Source organism: Pan troglodytes, chromosome 5, assembly GCF_028858775.2.
Source record: "Pan troglodytes isolate AG18354 chromosome 5, NHGRI_mPanTro3-v2.0_pri, whole genome shotgun sequence".
Classification (NCBI taxonomy): Eukaryota; Metazoa; Chordata; class Mammalia; order Primates; family Hominidae; genus Pan; species Pan troglodytes.
This window is the reverse complement of record NC_072403.2, coordinates 161,380,068-161,397,875: the sequence shown is the minus strand read 5'-3', so window position 1 is coordinate 161,397,875 and position 17,808 is coordinate 161,380,068. Positions and strand designations below refer to the sequence as shown.

At 49.2% G+C, this 17,808-nt stretch overlaps 1 protein-coding gene across 6 annotated transcripts in view; it reads left to right on the top strand.

The window, feature by feature from the left end:
• The first annotated feature begins 990 nt into the window (after positions 1-990).
• ZC3H12D (zinc finger CCCH-type containing 12D) overlaps positions 991-17,808 on the top strand; it is a 37,695-nt gene continuing 20,877 nt past the window's right edge. Inside the window, exons 1-3 of one of the 6 annotated variants that reach the window (XM_063813567.1) lie at positions 991-1,333; positions 1,441-1,640; positions 11,835-12,209. In XM_063813567.1, coding sequence (XP_063669637.1) covers positions 11,905-12,209 — 305 coding nt within the window. In that variant the 5' untranslated portion in view covers positions 991-1,333; positions 1,441-1,640; positions 11,835-11,904. The other 5 variants (XM_518794.9, XM_063813569.1, XM_063813570.1 and 2 more) reach the window with 5 other exon arrangements.

Sequence of the window (17,808 nt, the reverse complement as noted above, 5' to 3'; positions counted from 1 at the left end):
TTGTACCAGAAAATTTCAAAGCTAGAATTAGTGTTCTAATGCAGTGACTACTCTAATCTAGCTTTCTAGTATGATATCCTTTTTTTCTTGTAAGGATTTCTGATTGAACTTTCAAAAAAATTTATTTATTTGTTTTCGAGACAGGATCTCACTCTGTCACCCAGGCTAGAGTGCAGTGGTGCAATCACAGCTCACTGCAGCCTCAACCTCCCAGGCTCAAGCAATCCACCTCAGCCTCCAGAGTGGCTGGGACCACAGGTATGTGCCACTATGCCTGGCTAATTTTTATATTTTTTGTAGAGCTGGGATTTGGCCATGTTGCCCAGGCTAGTCTTGAACTCCTGGGCTCAAGCAATCCTCTCGCCTTGGCCTCCCAGAGTGCTGGGATTACAGGCGTGAGACACTGCACCTGGCCTAATTTTTTATTTTAATTATTCCATTCTCTGTGTTTTAATCATCTACACTGCTTCACATTTTCTTTGGGAGACAGGTGGTGAATAAATAAAAAGAGCTACACATTCCAGTTACCTTGTGCCATTCTTACCTCCCTAGCACCAACACCTGGGTTCTAAACCCACCTTGGCCAACTGGTTGACTGTGTGTCCTTGAGCAAGTTGCTGCCTGAGACAGGGAGGTTTGTTGGGAGGTGGGCTACTGTGTGGGTTGATTGTGTTCTTTCCTCTTCTTCTGACCCCTGATGGGCATCACCAAATTTAGGAAATAATTTCAAAGTTTTGGGTCTGTTGCCTGTACCTGGTGAGGCTGGAGACCAGGCAGTCTGCAGAATGCTGTGGTCAGGTGGGTTCAGACTTCCCCTGCCACAGTGGGAGAGAAGCCACCACCCATGCCACGCAGGGCGGCAGTAGGGAGCCGCAGGGCCATGTTATCTCTGACACAGGCTAGTGCCTTGGTCCCTAGTCAGAAGGACTTCGTGACTCGTTTGGAATTCCCCTTCGTGAAGGCAGGGACAGAGTCCTCCCTGTGCCATGTCCCCATATGCACCCATATCTCCGTAGCCATCTCTGCTCTGTCTCTTGCCCTGACACTCTTCCTCCTGCAAGCTATGTTTGTGTCCAGCTGTGAGTACCGACTTTCCCCAGGAGCAGCTAGAATCTGATCATCTTCTCAGCTGGAGGCAGGAGAACTTCTGTTCCAAGTTCCCACTTGGAACAGGGGTTCTCCCCCTTGGACTCTGAATGCTGTTCTCCTCATGGAGCCTCTCCTGGCTTTGCTGTGCAGCCAATCCCAGCCGTCCTCACGGAGACTTGCTGCCCTCACGGAGGGTTTGTTTTGCATGTGGTTGCTGAACTTTGATTCGGTGACTCATGCTGAGGTGCAAACTTTAAGTCCCCCCCGCCCCTTTAATTGCTTTCTTCCTTTCCTTTTTTTTTTCTTAAAAAAAAAAAACCAAAAAAACCCGAAGCATAACTACTTTTGCAGCTGAACGTGACTGTGGCGTGCAGGAAGTGGAGCATTGGCATGAAGCGGCTCCTAGTGACTGCTTGGCGCACGCCAGCTGCCCTCCTCTGACTCCAGTGGCACCTGGGGGCCTGGCCTCACTGACGGGAGAACATTGGCGTGAAGGCTCCTGGCGACTGGGCCAGCATTCATTGTGAAGACCGGAGGGACACACCCTGCTGGTGAGTGCATGTCCCCTGGCTGTCAGTCAGTGTGGCCAACACCACGCAGACTTGAGTCCAGGGGTGGAGGAGAGAGACTGGAACCCCGGGGCAGAGGCAGGAGGAGGGCTGTTAGAGAGCAGTCCTTGGGGGCGTGTGACCCTGAACAATCTGATTTCTCACACTCTAAATTATTTTAAGTGCTAAATAAAAAAAATAAGATAACCCTCTTTAATTTCATTTAGGTGAAATCCTTGCTCATTTTAGCAAAATTGTGCTTAATTTCCAGATGACATTTTTTGGGGAAAGATTAACCAGAGGGAGCTCTTCAGTTTCAGTAAAACCTCCTGCTGTGGCCTTTGAAGATATTTACGTATTAGGAAATCAGAAAGAGTAGAACTCCCAGGCACATTTGAGCCCTGTCACCATGCTCATGAGAGCATCTTCTAGACTAGTTATCATCTGTGGGAAGCCTAGTTTCCAGGCTGAATGCAGTCAGGAACTTTTGGTAGCATCTCTTATAGAGGATGCCTCTGTGGGCTTCACAAAGGCTAATGAGGAAACTGAACTAAATCTTAATCTGACTGCAGTGAAGACAAATTCCCTGCAGCCATAAGAAACCTCAGCTATGGCCCCCAAGATTATGAGCTTTTCTCTAAGGCCAGGCAATGCCAATCGTGGGGTGCCCATCCCTGACTCGTGAACAGGCTGGGGTGTGGACTACAGTAGAGTTGCTCTGGGATGTGGATCGGGGCTTAAATGCTTGTGTGTCCGCCTTAGAGAAACCATCACAATGCAGAAGAGCAGGGGACAAGTTTGAGAAAGCAAAAGGCCAGGCCAGCACACTTATGTTCACAGCAACATCGTTCACAGAGGCCCAGAGGCAGAGGCAACCCAAGTGTCCACTGAAGGGTGAATAGATAAACATGATGTGGTGTATACATACAAAGGAATGTTATTTAGCCTTGAAAACGAGAGAAATTGGTTGGGAGTGGTGGCTCACACCTGTAATCCCAGCACTTTGTGGGGCCAGGGAGGGAGGATCCCTTGAGGCCAGGAGTTTGAGACCAGCCTGGGCAACTTAGTGAGACCCCCATCTCTACAAAAAATAAAAAAAACCCTGCCAGCCATGGGAGCGTGTGCCTGTAGTTCCAGCTGCTCAGGAGGCTGAGGTAGGAGGATTGCTTGAGCCTGGGAGTTTGTATTGAAGATATAATGCTGAGCAAAATAAGCCGGTGACAAAAGGACAAATACTGTACAGTTCCACTCCTAAGAGCTGCCTAGAATCATCATATTTATTGAGACAGAACGTACAATGGTGGGTGCCAGGGACTGGGGAAATGGGAAGTTATATTTAATGAGCTGAGAGTTTCAGTTTTGCAGGCTGAAAAGAGATCTGGAGCTGGATGGTGGTGATGGTTGCACAGCAGTATGAATGTGCTCCATGCTACTGACCTGTACCCTTAAGATAGTTACAGTGGTACATTTTATGTTACATATAATTTACCACAATTTAAAGAAAATTTAAAAAATTTACAAATTCCCTTAAAAAAAAAATAAAGGCCAGGCAAGAAACACTAGTCCCATGAACTACCGTCTTTGCCTCTCTGACTTCCTCAAAATCTAACTGACAGCTCCACTGAGGGCCTCTAGCTCTGAGCTGAACCAGAAACTTTCTGTTTGGCCTCTGTGGAAAAGCTCAGGACAAGACAACTTTCTCCTCACCATGGTGGCTGAGTTCTGGAGGCTGTAATTTCGTGGATTTCTGTGGAGCTGGCAGAGGTGACCCGGGAACAGACTTGGGGGGCAGGGGCGAGGTGTTGAGTGTGCTGGTCTTGGGGCTGGGCTGGCTGTGGTCTGCTCCATGGCACCTCATGGTGGCTGCTGGCCTTTGGGTGGTACCTGAGCAGCCCTGGGCAGTGCCTTCTGGCCAACCACCTTTGGGAGTCTGGTCTCCCTTATTTACAGTAGGGGCCTGGGTATGTCACCAAAGCCGCTCTTTGCCTCAGTTTCCTCCCCTGCACTGGGAGTAATGAGGTGGCTCCCAGGACACTGAGGTTCCCACAGATGTGATAATATACAAGGAAGCACCCGTGGGAGCTGCCACGTCTCCCCCTACTCCTTCTCTCCTCTTTGTTTCTCTTTTCCTCAGGGCCCTTCTAGTCAGAGGCTGCAAACTAGAACCCGGGACCTCTCCCCTGGATTGGCTGATTCTAGAATGGACAGATCTGATCTGTTCCAGCTGTGGGGCCCCCTCCCTTCCTCCCTGCTCTTCCAGGCCGCCCCGAACCCACCCCCAGCGGCCCGCTCTGACAACAGGAAGCTGCTCCTGTGACCTCCCAGGGCCTTGCCGGGCCACTTGGAGGATTTTCTAAGTGTTGTCGCTAATCATCTAGACAGAGTGTGACTTCCAGTCAGGACGGAGGAAGGAAACCGAAATGAAGTCGTTCAGATTTTCAGGTCTTCAAAATAGGAAGGAGGAAACGAGACGCGGCTGGCAGAGCTGCAGCTCAGAGACCATCACGTCCCGGGGGAAGGCTGCGGCTCCAGGGCCGAGTGGGCTCCTAAGAGCAGCACCCCACTCCTGTCCCCGCTTCTTCCGTATTTAGAAGTTTTAAAAAGGAACCAAGTTGATTTTAAAGTCTCAAGGGAGAAAAAGCCTCTGAAGTAGACGCATTCTTTCAGTTTAGTGTGAAAACAGCTCTCCTGGCCACATTTGCCCCTTTCAGTCTCCTCAGAAAACGGGCTGTGGGCTGTGCCCCGAGGGCCCCTAGGGGAGCTGCCCCCTACTTCGGCCCTGGGCGGCTGTCCCTGCGCCCCTCCAGGCGAAAGCCCCCAGTGTTTTCATTTTGGAAATGCTCATGTTTCTGTCACATGGAGCGCAAGTTACAAAAGAAACTTGGACTTTCCTCAGAGCCGTTTCTTGGTGACCGAAGAGAAGTCACCTGACCCAGCTAACAAGATGCTGCCTGTGTCCTGAACACATCTCAAAACGACAAATCATTTTTGTCACTGCCGATCATCTCTGCCATTTTACTAGCCATGCAGCCTTTACTTTCCGAGCCTCAGTTTCCTCACCCGTGGGAAGGGAACACTTGTATCTACCCCATCTTCCCACCAGGGGTAACGGGAAGGCCTTGGATACAAAGGCTGAGCCATGGCTGGGAGCATGGCTCACGTCTGTAATCCCAGCACTTTGGGAGGCTGAGGCGGGCAGATCATTTGAGGTCAGGAGTTCGAGACCAGTTTGACCTACCCAGTGAAACCCCGTCTCTACTAAAATACAAAAATTAGTTGGGCGTGGTAGCATGTGCCTGTAGTCCCAGCTACTCAGGAGGCTGAGGCAGGAGAATCGGTTGATAATCAGGAGGTGGAGGTTGCAGTGAGCCGAGGTTGGACCATTTCACTACAGCCTGGGCGACACAGCAAGACTCTGTCTCTAAAAAAAAAAAAAAATGCTGAGCCACAGGAAAGTGAACTTTTCTGTTCCTGTCTCCTGTTCCTTTCTTCTGGTCCTTTCTCTCTCTTGGTTATCACCCTCTTTTCTTTCTCCCACATCTCCTCCCTCTTCCTTTCTTTCTTTTTCTTCCAAATTAAAACAAATGTCACAGTGCCTGCGTGGGGAGGGATGGAGGTGGCTGGGGCTGTCGGGGTGGGAAGGCTTCTGAGGGGTGTGGCAGTGGGGTTTGCCTGTGAGGCAGATGTTCTGGGTGAGCGAAGAGCCTGACTGGAAGCCTTTTGGGCTCAGTGAGAGGCTGGCCTGTCAGGCTGGGTGAGTGTCCCCTTCCTTTACGGAGTCTGGGCTGCAGGTGGACCTCAGCTGAGGGGACAACCGTCCTGAGAGAGAAGGACTGGTCACCAGTCAGAGAGGAGGTGAGGCTGGGCTGGAGGCAGGTGGCCAAGAGCCTGGAGGGTGTGTTGGGCCCGACTGTGATGATGGCGTGGAGTGTGACACGGCCCTTCTTCGCACTTGGAAGAGCCAGTCTCCTTTCACTGTGCAGTTCAGTTCTCTTCAACAGTTCCTTGGCCTTCCCTGCCCCTCAAAGGAAGATAAGACCTTCTCACCTGTTTTTTTTTTTTTTTTTTTTTGAGACAGAGTTTCGCTCTTGTTGCTCAGGCTGGAGTGCAATGGCGCGATCTTGGCTCACCACAACCTCCGCCTCCTGGTTTCAAGTGATTCTCCTGCCTCAGTCTCCTGAGTAGCTGGGATTAAAGGCATGCACCACCACGCCCGGCTAATTCTGTGTTTTTAGTAGAGACGGGGTTTCTCCACGTTGGTCAGGCTGGTCTGCCTGGGCTTCCCAAAGTGCTGGGATTACAGGCATAAGCCACTGCGCCCAGTCAGTTCTGGTATCTATTGTTCTCTTCTTTGTGTCCACATGTACTCCGTGTTTCACTCCCACTTATAAGTGAGAACATGTGCTATTTGGTTTTCTGTTTCTGCATTAATTCACTTAGGATAATGGCCTCCAGCTCCATCTGCTGCAAAGGATATGATTTTGTTTTTTATGTCTGCATAGTATTCTGTGATGTATATGTACCATATTTGAAAACACATTTTTCTAATTGAAAGTACGTGCTTATCTTCGTGGTTTACAGCTCATTGTTAATGTTTTTTGTCTATTTTCTTGAATTGATTGTGAATCAGTTGACATTGGATTGTCTTATTTTGTTTTCATAGAGCTGGGATGCAGCACAGTGCTGGTGTTGAGTCAGTGAGCGGCAAATGTTTATTACACAAGGGAGTGAATGAGCTAGGGTGGTGGTGGTGTGAGTGTGAAGGGGAGGGTGGTTATGGAAAATGTCCGGGAAGTAGAATTATTGGCCAATGGGTTGTAGAGGTAAGGAAAAGAGAGGAGTGAAAGGGGACTTCGAGATTTCTTCTTTGGGCCTCTGGGGGATGCCATTCAATAAGATTGGGGGCCCAAGGAAAAAGATATTTGAGGAGGGAAGATAACTTTAGCTTTGGACATTTAGTTTTAAAAATCTATTAGGGCATGGTGGCATACACCTGTGGTCCTGGCTACTTAGTAGGCTAAGGTGGGAGGATCACTTGAGCCCAGGAGTTCAAGTCCAGCTTGGGCAACATAGTGAGATCCTGTTTCTAAAAATTAAAAAAACAAATCCATTAAACTCCTCAGATATACTAGGCATCATCTGGTGCTGGTGATTCTGAGGCAATAGGTCAGGATACCTGAGTGATTCAGTGTCTTGAGAAACAGAAGAATGATAATTCATTGTGTTATAAGACAGGTGTGAGCAAAGTGCTGTGGTAGATGAGATGGCCAAGCTGCTCATTCTGTCTGTAGGCTCAGGGATGACTGCTCTGATAACATCTGAGCTGAATCTTGATGTCTTCCAAGACAAAAAGAGACTTCCAAGTAGAGAGGAAAACATATGCAGAAACACAGTGCTGAGAACATTCTGTTTTTTTGTTTGTTTTTTAAATTTAGTTTTATTTTTTAAGAGATAGGCTCTTGCTCTGTCACCCAGGCTTGGGTCAGTGGCGTGATCACAGCTCACTGCAGCCTCAACCTCCTGGGGTCAAGTAATCCTCTTGTCTCAGCCTCTTGAGTGGCTGGGATTTCAGGCACACGCCACCATGCCCAGATAATTTTTAACATTTTTTGTAGAGATGGGATCTCACTATATTGTCCAGGCTATTCTTGAACTCCTGGGCTCAGGCAATCTTCCCACCTCAGCTTCCCAAAGTGCTGGGATTACAGGCACAAGCCACTGTGCTTGGTGTGAGAACATTCTGGAATGCCTAGGGAGCAGGGAAACATTCAGCATGGCTCTAGAGAAGGGGTCAGGTGGGCCAGGGGCAGGCAGTGAGGTGGTCAGTGTCAGGGCTGCTTTGTGACAACCTCGGCAGCCTGTCTAGGAATTTGGTGTATTTCTTGTAGCCAATGAGGAGATTTCGAAGCAGGTGGCGAACATGATCCGACTTGTTTTAGAAATACAATGTTGGCTACAAGCCAGATGGAGGCTGTTACAGTCATCAGGTATGGGGTGAAGATGGCAGGACTGAGGGGTGGGTGGGGCAGAGGACAGTAGGAGATAGATGTGAGAGGGCCAGATTAAGGGAGTAAAGACACTGGATGTTCTGTACTGGGGCCCTGGGAGAAGGAGGGCGTATCTATAGGTCACCTACATGGTGTCAGCTATGTGGAAATACCTGTTGGAACAGCTCTAGATTTAAGAATTAACTTTTTAGTTTCAGAGCCCCTTTATACTCTTAAAAATTATTAAGGTTCTTAAAGAGGCTTTGTTTATGTGGATTCTATCTATCGCTGGATATGTACTTTATTAGAAATGAAAACTAAGAACTTAAAAAATTCATTTATTTCTACATAATAATAAACCAATTATATGGACATAAATGACATATCTTCATGAAAAATAACTTTATTTTCCAAAACAAAAAAAAAATTAGTAAGAAGCCTGGCACTAATTAACATTTCTGCAAATCTCTGTAACGTCTGGGTTAACAGAAGACAGCTGGATTCTCATACCTGCTTCTGCATTCAAGCTGTTGTGATATCACACAACATGTAGACTCTAGAATATTCTGTCGTACACTCAGGAGAGGATAAGAGTAAAGTACAGAAATTACATCTTAGCATTATTATAAAAATAGTTTTTTTTTTTTTTGAGATGGAGTCTTGCTCTGTTGCCCAGGCTGGAGTGCAGTGGCATGATCTCAGCTTACCACAACCTCTCCCTCCTGGGTTCAAGCGATTCTCCTGCCTCAGCCTCCTGAGTAGCTGAGACTACAGGTGCACCCCACCATGCCCAGCTAATTTTCGTATTTTTAGTAGAGAGGGGGTTTCTCTATATTGGCCAGGCTGGTCTCAAACTCCTGACCTCGTGATCCGCCCGCCTCAGCCTCCCAAAGTGCTGTGATTACAGGCATGAGCCCCGTGCCCGGCCTAAAAATAGTTTTTACCTTGAAGATGCCCTGAAAAAATCTTGGAGTCCCCCAGGCTTCCCTAGACCACACCTTGGGAACCACTGAAGTAGTCACTTAGCACATGTCTGTTGTGTGACTGCATTCTGAGTTCCCATAGCACTTAAGTAGCAAGCACAGTGTTTATCTCACAGACTTATAACGGTGCCTGGTGCTCAGTGGGAGGTGTGAGCAAGACATGCAGCTGTGGGGCCCATCAGAATATAGGTGCTGATGGAGGGTGTGGGTGGCACCCCAACACTGAAGGAGAGGGGAAAGAGCTGGACCAATTGAGGAGAAGAATCAGGCCAAGTTATACAGCCTAAGGGAACAGATAGTTTCAAGAAAGGGCAGTCCACAATTTTTTAATTTAAAATAACAAGTCAAGGAGTGGTTCCCAGTTTCAAAAGCGGCAGAGAGGTGGCATAAGGCAAGGACTGTGAAAGTGTTGTTGGATTTGGCAGTTAGAAGGGGCTGGTGCCCCTGGGGTCAGTTTCATTGTTTCACGTGGTGCCTGCCATCAGTGGGCTGAGGTGGAGTGGGAGGTGAGCAGGTGGACGCCGTGGCAGAGGCCTCTCTGTCCAGGGGGCTGGCTGTGAAATGCCCTTCACCTGCCAGACCCTGCCATTGTTAGACCTGCTCTGGCTCCTGAACTCCTGGGACAGGCCTGCAGAGAATGCCAGGCCAAAGTGGGAACCTGGCTGAGAGATGTGATTGACACAATGAAGTCAAATAGGAGAAGAGGGACTGAAGGTCAGGAGCCTGTGATACTGAGATGAGGATGAGGGAGAAAGGTGGATGTGCCGGAATGTTCACTGAGCCTGATTTGTAACAGCGAAAAATGGAAAACAAACTTTCATCCTATGACATATGGTTAAACACTGAAGAACATATTCACTCATTCATTCATTCATTCATTCATTCACCAATCAACACATGTACGTTGAGATTCAGCTGTGTGAGTCACTGTCCTAAGTGCTGGGGATACAGTGAGCAGTAGAACAGGTAAACTAGCATGGAAAGATTTCCAAACTGCATTTTTATTCTATTCTATTCTATTCTATTTTTTTAGACAAGGTCTTGCTCTGTCATCTGGACTGAAGTGCAGTGGTATGATCTCGGCTCACTGCAGCCTCAAACTCCTGGGCTCAAGGGATTTTCCCGTCTCAGCCTCCTAAGTAGCTGGGACTACAGGCCAACGCCACCATGCCCCGCTAATTTTTGTATTTTTTGTAGAGTCAGGGTTTTGCCATGTTGCTGTGGTTGGTCTCAAATTCCTAGGCTAAAGCGATCTGCCTGCCTCGGCCCCCCAGGGTATTGGGATTACAGACATGAGCCACCACGCCCAGCCAAAAATGCATTTTTTTTTTTTTTGAGAGATGGAGTCTCACTCTGTTGCCCAGGCTGGAGTGCAGTAGCACGATCTTGGCTCACTGCAGCCTCTGCCTCCCAGGTTCCAGCGATTCTCCTGCCTCAGCCTCCCAAGTAGCTGAGATTACAGGTGCATGCTACATGCCTGGCTAATTTTTGTATTTTTAGTAGAGACAGGGTTTCACCATGTTGGCCAGGCCGGTCTCGAATTCCTGACCTTGTGATCCACCCACCTCGGCCTCCCAAAGTGCTGGAATTATGGGCATGAGCCACTGCGCCCAGCCCCCAAAATGCATTTTTAATAAGAAAAGCAAGTTGCTGAGCAATAAGTATAATATGACACCATTTGTGTAAAACTAAACCAGAAAAACTCTAAAACAATATTTGTGTTTATCTATTAGACATGCAAGTAAATGTACAGAGAAAGCACTAGAGGGGTGCAGAAAAACAGTAGGGGAAGCAAGTGGGTTTGGGGTGTGCAGGAGAAACATCATGTCTTTTCATTCTTTATGCTTCTACGTTGCTTGGAGTTTTCGCTTGCAATAAATATGTTTTCATGATTATTTCTGTATTTAAAAAAAATTTTTTTTTGAAATATATCGGTCTTTGTGGGTAGAAAAGAGAGAGGGACCCAGGCTGTCTAGAGTGTTCCTGTTGGTTTCATCATCTTCCTTTAGAAACCATCTATCAGGACGCAGCCCCCTTCCCAGGCCACCCCCCAACCCCCGGTGTAGGTTAGGCTGTAATGCCTGGCTGGGATGGATGAAATTTGGGGCAGGCCTCCTTTTTTTTTGAGACGGAGTTTCACTCTTGTTGCCCAGGCTGGAGTGCAATGGCGCAATGTTGGCTCACCACAACCTCCGCTTCCCAGGTTCAAGAGATTCTCCTGCCTCAGCCTCCAAAGTAGCTGGGATTACAGGCGTGCGCCACCATGCCTGGCTAATTTTTGTATTTTTAGTAGAGACAGGGTTTCACCATGTTGGCCAGGCTGGTCTCTATCTCCTGACCTCTTGATCTGCCCGCCTCAGCCTCCCAGAGTGCTGGGATTACAGGCGTGAGCCACCATGCCCGGCCGGGGCAGGCCCTTCTATTGCAGAGGTTCAGTGTGGTCTGAGTTAATCATTAGGGAAAGCTGTGCAGGGCAGCAAGCAGAATTTGGGTGGGAGCACTGCCTTTCGGGGAGTAGAATTCGCCCGGGGGCATTTGGCCCTGGGTAAGCCAGGGGCCTGTGTTATTCTGCTTGAAACCTGTGTTTGGCCTGTCCCGAGAGCTGGGTGCCCCAGAGCAAAGCACCACAGACTGGGGCGTTAAGGGAAATTCATCGTCTCACAGTTCTGGAGGCTGGAAGTTCAAGGTCAAGGTGCCTGCAGGGTTGCTTTCTCCCTTCTCCCTGAGTCTTCACATGGTGGTCCCTCTGTGTGTTATGTGTTCAAATTTCCTCTTCTTATAAGGACACCAGTCATATTGGATTAGCGACCTCCTTTTAGAGGTCATAGCTCTAAATATAGTCACACTCTGAGGTACTGGGGTGAGGAATTTACCATGGGAATTTGGGAGGTCACTATTCAGCCCCCACAGAGTCTGAGAAACAAGAAACCTGTGTTTGGCCTGTCCCGAGTGCTAGGTGCACGCTCAGCCCCTGCAGCCCTGGTGTGCGGTCGGGTGTGTGCCCTGCTGGGCAGTGTGGGGTGAAGGCCTCAGTGAGCTCACTGTGAAAGCAGCGTGATTGCTTCTGCAGCTCCGCAGCCACATTGAGCAACTGAAAGTCCCCAGTGGGACTGGGCTCCACCTGACTTCCTGACAGCTAGGCCGGGAGGGAGCCAGCGCAGGCACACCTTGCCCTTGCCCCAGTCTGCCCAGGAAACACCTGATGGATGCGTTTTTTTTCTCTTTAGCTCATGCCTGCAGGGCTCTGAGAGGAGGAAGCCTGGGGCAGGACCTGCGCCAGTGGCTGCTGGGCACAGCATGGAGCACCCCAGCAAGATGGAATTCTTCCAGAAGCTGGGCTACGACCGGGAGGATGTGCTCCGGGTGCTGGGCAAGCTGGGCGAGGGCGCCCTGGTCAACGACGTGCTGCAGGAGCTTATCCGCACGGGCAGCCGCCCGGGGGCCCTGGAGCACCCGGCTGCACCCAGGCTAGTGCCTCGGGGCTCCTGTGGGGTCCTGGACTCTGCCCAGCATGGCCCGGGGACAGCCCTGGAAGAGGACTTCGGAACCCTGGCCAGTTCTCTGCGACCCATAGTGATTGATGGCAGCAACGTGGCGATGAGGTAGCTTCCCTTCATCCTGTAGCTGGGGCTGGGGAGGCCCCTGTTTGCAGGAGCCCTGAGAACTGTCCCTCTTCCTTGTGGTTTGGTCCAAAGAGCTTTGGGGCCAGCAGATCAGGCTTTGAATCCCTGTACCATCTCTTAGTAGCTGTGTGGCATTAAGCAAGTCACTTAACCCCTCTGAGCCTCATTTTCCCCATCTGTACGGTTGGGATAAAATCTCCGTAGAGGGTTTTTGTGCACAAAATGCCTAGGATAGTGCCTGACACAGAGTAAGTGTTCAACAAGTGTAGCTGTTATTATCATAACCCAGAGGAAGAGCCTTCTTTTGGGGAAGGTGTGGTAATGAGGGAGGTGCCCTGGGTCAAGTGTTGGCAGATGTGGCTTCTTGTTGGGAGTCTGTCCCTAACCGGCTGCGAGACTCTGGAAAAGCTGCAGGACTCATTTCCTCTTCTGTGAAAGAGGCCCACAAATATCTCTTCTACTCTCTCAAGGTTATGAGCATCAGAGGGGAAGGTGTGCTTTGAAGTGCACTGGAAGCCCTCTGCTGGGGTTGCTGGGGAGGCGGTGTTGCGGCTCCCTTAAGTTTGAGAGATTTGTCTGTGGCCCCCTGAGCTGCAGATGTGGCTGTGTGAACATTTGTGTATTGGCATCTTTGTGGGTTTTGGGAATGCCAGCCTCATGCCCGAGTTGTTATCTGCCTGTCTTGGCTAAGCTCCCCTGTGACGGAATCTCTGCAGCCTCCCCCAACACCCTGCTGGGCGAAGTGGGGCGTTGCCCAAACAAGTGGATTATTCTACCACTTGGCTTTGTTACAACCGTGCAAAGGGCAGAGCCATAGGAAACGGTTCACTCCCAGCTGTAAATATATGTGCTTCCCTTTTCAAAAGCTGAGTTACTCCCACCATAGGTGGGAATCCAGAAAAGCAATTCTCCGCGGCACCGAATGTGTCAACAGAGCCTCTGAGAGTTTCCCCTGGGGATTTGGGCTCACTTTGGATTTGGTGTTGCAGGACCGAGGTTTGCAATGGTTCAGCCCAGATGGTCCAGCCTCAGGGGCTGTCCCTGCACTTTTTTCGGTGTGTACTGAGAGGTTTTTTTTTTTTTTTTCACTTTTAACCAGCTAAGTCTCCCTGGCATTGATGCCATCAGCAGGTGATGGAGCCCTCTCTTTCTCCTGGGACTTAGGGGCTGGCCCATGGGGTCTCTGTCACATTGTCACCCATGTCATGTATAGGCACCAGATAGGTAAACCTATGAAATTCTGCTCAATTTAAGATCTCTGGGAAACTAAAAGGATTTTTAAGAATCCAGTAGGTTCTGAGGGTCCTAGAAAGACTAGAAGGGGTTGTGAGAGGGGCCTGACCTCTATATGATCTGAGCAAGGAACCTCTTTCCCTGGGCTTCCATAGAAGGAAGGCTTTGAATGCTTAAATCAAAGACCTTCCCAGTCCTAAGGTTGTATGAGTTCTGTGATTCCAAATCAAAACAGCAGAGTGGCTGTAGGGTAAAAAGACTATTTCAGGGGCAACAAGAAACATGCTCTTGTTTCTAAACAAGCATGTTTTAGAAATTGTTATAATAGGATAGTGGTGGAGGGTTTTGTTTTTATGGGAGTCTCTGTTGCTGCTTGGAGTCAAACTTAAGCCACATCCTCTGTTTGCACATGACCATAATGTGTCGTGGGTACATCCATTGATCCCCCACCTCTGCCCCCCACCTCTCATGATTGCAATCAGATTAATTTTCTCATGTTCAATCTGTGCGGGTTATACATCGAAACCCTTACTCAGACTCACTACGAAGAATGTGTCAGAGCATAAATGTTCTCACACACTGGCTACCTCCAAAACACCTGAGTTAACCAGAACACATGTACCTATGCTCTGTGTGTGTCATATATGGACACACACACACAATGTGTCTACACACACACACATCCCCTCCCTCTGCCCTGGATCCCAGTAGTTAGGGAAAAGAGACAAATAGCACAACCGCCACCTGATCACAGGACTTAATTTGTTCCTTTTAAAGGCAAGCTCTGGGGAGAGTGGAGTGTGAGGTTCCACCCCATCCTCTGCCTCTTCTGCAGTGACATCTGTTGTGTCCCCCAATGGGACTTTTAACAGGACTCATGTCCCTCTGGGTCTGCCATATCCTTAGTTGTGAAAGGTTCAAGTGGGTGCTGACCCTTTACAGGCAATGGGTGATTGAAACCCAACGTGGTGTCTCATTGTTATCTGTTGACCTCAAAATTCAATTAACCTCAGAAACATGGTTTCTGAAAATTCCCTTTCATTGAGGTTTTGTAGTATTGCAGACATTGCCATTTTCTGTTTTTGAAGGCAGTACTGCTTCATGCACTGTCTGGCCTTGTGGTGGTGGGGAGGGGCTTAAAGACCGAGTGGGACACCTGTTCTTTCCACCTTGAGTGGATGAGAAGTGTGGCTCCTGTTGGCAGGAATGTTCTTCAGTGTGCCTGTTCCTGGCTGTGGCTCTGTCCCCTGGAAGTGTCCTTCTGGAAGTTCTAGAGAAGAGTCTTTTTTATTTTTTCCAGCTTCTAGAGACTGTGTTCCTCAGCTCATGGCCCCTTCTATCTTCAAAGCCAGCAATGGCCTGAAATGATATACACAATGTGGCATGTCTGTGTACATATATGTGTTTCTCTGGGGGAAAGAGTCATAGCTTTCAATAGACACTTAAAGGGTCTGTCATCCCCAAAAATATGATAACCCACTGACATAGAATGAGACATTACAGATAATTCTATGCTTTGTGGCCAGGGATTTATTTTTCCTCTGCCTTTCAGGAGGCACTAGGCCATGTGTCCCCTGTTAGCACAGAGAATGTAAGAGTGGGCCATCAGTTCTTGTTCTGACCCTCTCAGTTACACAGGAAAGGACTTGACAGGCTTGACTATGGTCAACACTGGCTTGAATCAGACCCTGACCCCCACCTGTGCTTCCTAGCCATGACACAATAGGTAGAAGTTTCCGTGGGCTTCTTTCCCCAGTGCTTTAGAATGTTTAGCCCAATGCCATTGGTCGTGCTTGGCTGAACCCAGAAGGCCTGGCTGCTGCTCTCTGGAGGTTGACAGAGTGGGCCACTGGCCCAGTGCTTTTTACAGAAATGGGCTCTCCTAAGCAGGACTACTGGCATCATTCCTCATTTTGTAAGAGGTGGGTCAACGTAATGAGAACTCCAAGTGATGATGTGGGGAGAGTGGAAGATGGGGACCTGGTAAACAGACCTGTGGCTGCCCCCAGTTTTGCTGGACCTCTTGCTGTACCCCATAAAGGAAACCAGGGAAGTCAGAAGTACAGGACCGCTAGGCCAGGGCTGCCCAACACAACTCCCCGCAGTGAGGGCAAAGCCTGCCCCTGCCCTGTCCCCACAGAGCCACTTGCCACGTGTGGCGTTCGAGCACTTGAAATGTGGCCAGTGCAACCAAGGAACTGGCTTCTACATTTTATTTTTTCAATTAATTTTAACTTAAATGTGAATAGCCAGGTGTGGCAAGTGGCTGTAGATTGGACTGTACAGCTGTCCCTTTTCAGCCATCCAGCTGTGTGACCTTAGGTAGGTCACCTGGCTTGAGCCCTATTTACACAATTAGGACGTTGGACTAAACCTTAAAAGGCCTTTTCATCTCTAACGGGTGAGGATTCAAGGTGGTTATTTTACATATGCTTGAAATAAATATATACATTTTATTTTTATTTTTATTTTTCTTCAGACGGAGTCTTGCTCTTTTGCCAGGCTAGAGTGCAGTGGTCCAATCTCGGCTCTCTGCAACCTCCACTTCCCGGGTTCAGTTGATTCTCCTGCCTCAGTCTCCTGAATAGCTGGGATTACGGGTGCCTGCCACTACACCTGGCTAATTTTTGTAGTTTTTTGTTTGTTTGTTTTGAGACAGTCTCACTGTGTTGCCCAGGCTGGAGTGAAGTGGTGAGATCTTGGCTCGCTGCAACCTCTACCTCCTGGGTTCAAGCAATTCTCCTGACTCAGCCTCCCGAGTAGCTGGGACTACAGGTGTGTGCCAATATGCCTGGCTAATTTTTTGTATTTTTAGTAGACACTGGGTTTCACCATGTTGGCCAGGCTGGTCTTGAACTCCTGACCTCAAGTGATCCACCCACCTCAGCCTCCAAAGTGCTGGGATTATAGGTGTGAGCCACCGCGCCTGGTCAATACATTTTTCTCGTAAAGGAATTTCTCTTCTTTAGAGGTTCAGAGAGAGTAAGTAACTTGCCTGAGGTCACAGAGCAAGAAGAGCCAGCTCTGGATTCAGTGCTCTCTCCAATGCTCCGTGTTCCCCCCAGACATTACCATTCCTTCTGCTCTCCCCCTGGCCTAAGAAAGGACCACAGGGTAGGAGACCCTGACCCAGAGGCGGGCTCTGGCTGCAGTTGACAAGCCCTGGACTTGTCAGCTGCAGGCAGGTGTGAGGCCCCACTCCCTTCACAGGGACCCTCTGCAGGGCTGGTGCCCAGGATGCCCTCAGGGTGCCACATGTACCTCAAATAGTAGCTCTCATGGACTAGCAGCCCAAAGACTGATTTCTCAGTGCAGTCTCCATACCTTAAAGGTAGGGCTGTGTGTGTGTTTCCGTGAGAAAGAGAGGGACATCAGCTCGGGTCATTCAGCTGAATACCTGAGTCCATAGATACCTGGCTTTAAGAATAATGTCCAGCAACTTTTTAAAAAGAAGGCAGCTTTCATTGAAAGCGTGTTCAAAATGGCATCATGGTGTGTGGGAAGAGCATGAATTCTCACGAGCCAACAGTTGCAGCATTTTCTTTTTTTTTTGAGACGGAGTCTCGCTCTGTCGCCCAGGCTGGAGTGCAGTGGCGCCATCTCGGCTCACTGCAAGCTCCGCCTCCCGGGTTCACGCCATTCTCCTGCCTCAGCCTCCCAAGTAGCTGGGACTACAGGTGCCCGCCACCATGTCCAGCTAATTTTTTTGTACTTTAAATACAGACGGGGTTTCACCGTGTTAGCCAGGATGGTCTCGATCTCCTGACCTAGTGATCCACCCGCCTCGGCCTCCCAAAGTGCTGGGATTACAGGCTTGAGCCATCGCGCCCGGCTGAGTTGCAGCATTTTCTTGCCTAGGGCGGGCAGACTCACAAGTGCCCAGCCTGTTTTACATTCTGTAGGCAAATCTAGAAAAGGCGGGATTCGAAGTACAATCTTGGGGGGAAAGCACCTGATAATTTCACATCCTCTTACTGCCCCAGAGTAGGGTTTCATGTAAATGTGTCCTCATTTTGGAGTGCACAGGGCTTTTTGCTTTGGCTGTTGTTTACATTTTTACACTCTCAGGACACTCTGCAGGCTCTGGTTTGTGCTGGAGTAAGGGATCTCCAAGGAAGAGAGAGATCAGGCTTGAAATCATACCTCTCAGTTTTCATCATGCCCCTCTCAGTGGGTTCCCAGCAGGCAAGAAAGAGAATGGTGGGGGTTTATGACCGGGCTGGGGGTCAGACCTGCTTCTGAGACCCTGACTCTGTTCTGTCTGACGTTAGCCTTGGGCTCCTGCCTGTCTGCACCCATTTCTTGTAAGGTGAAAGCTCCCAGATCAGCCCCTGCTCACGGTCTC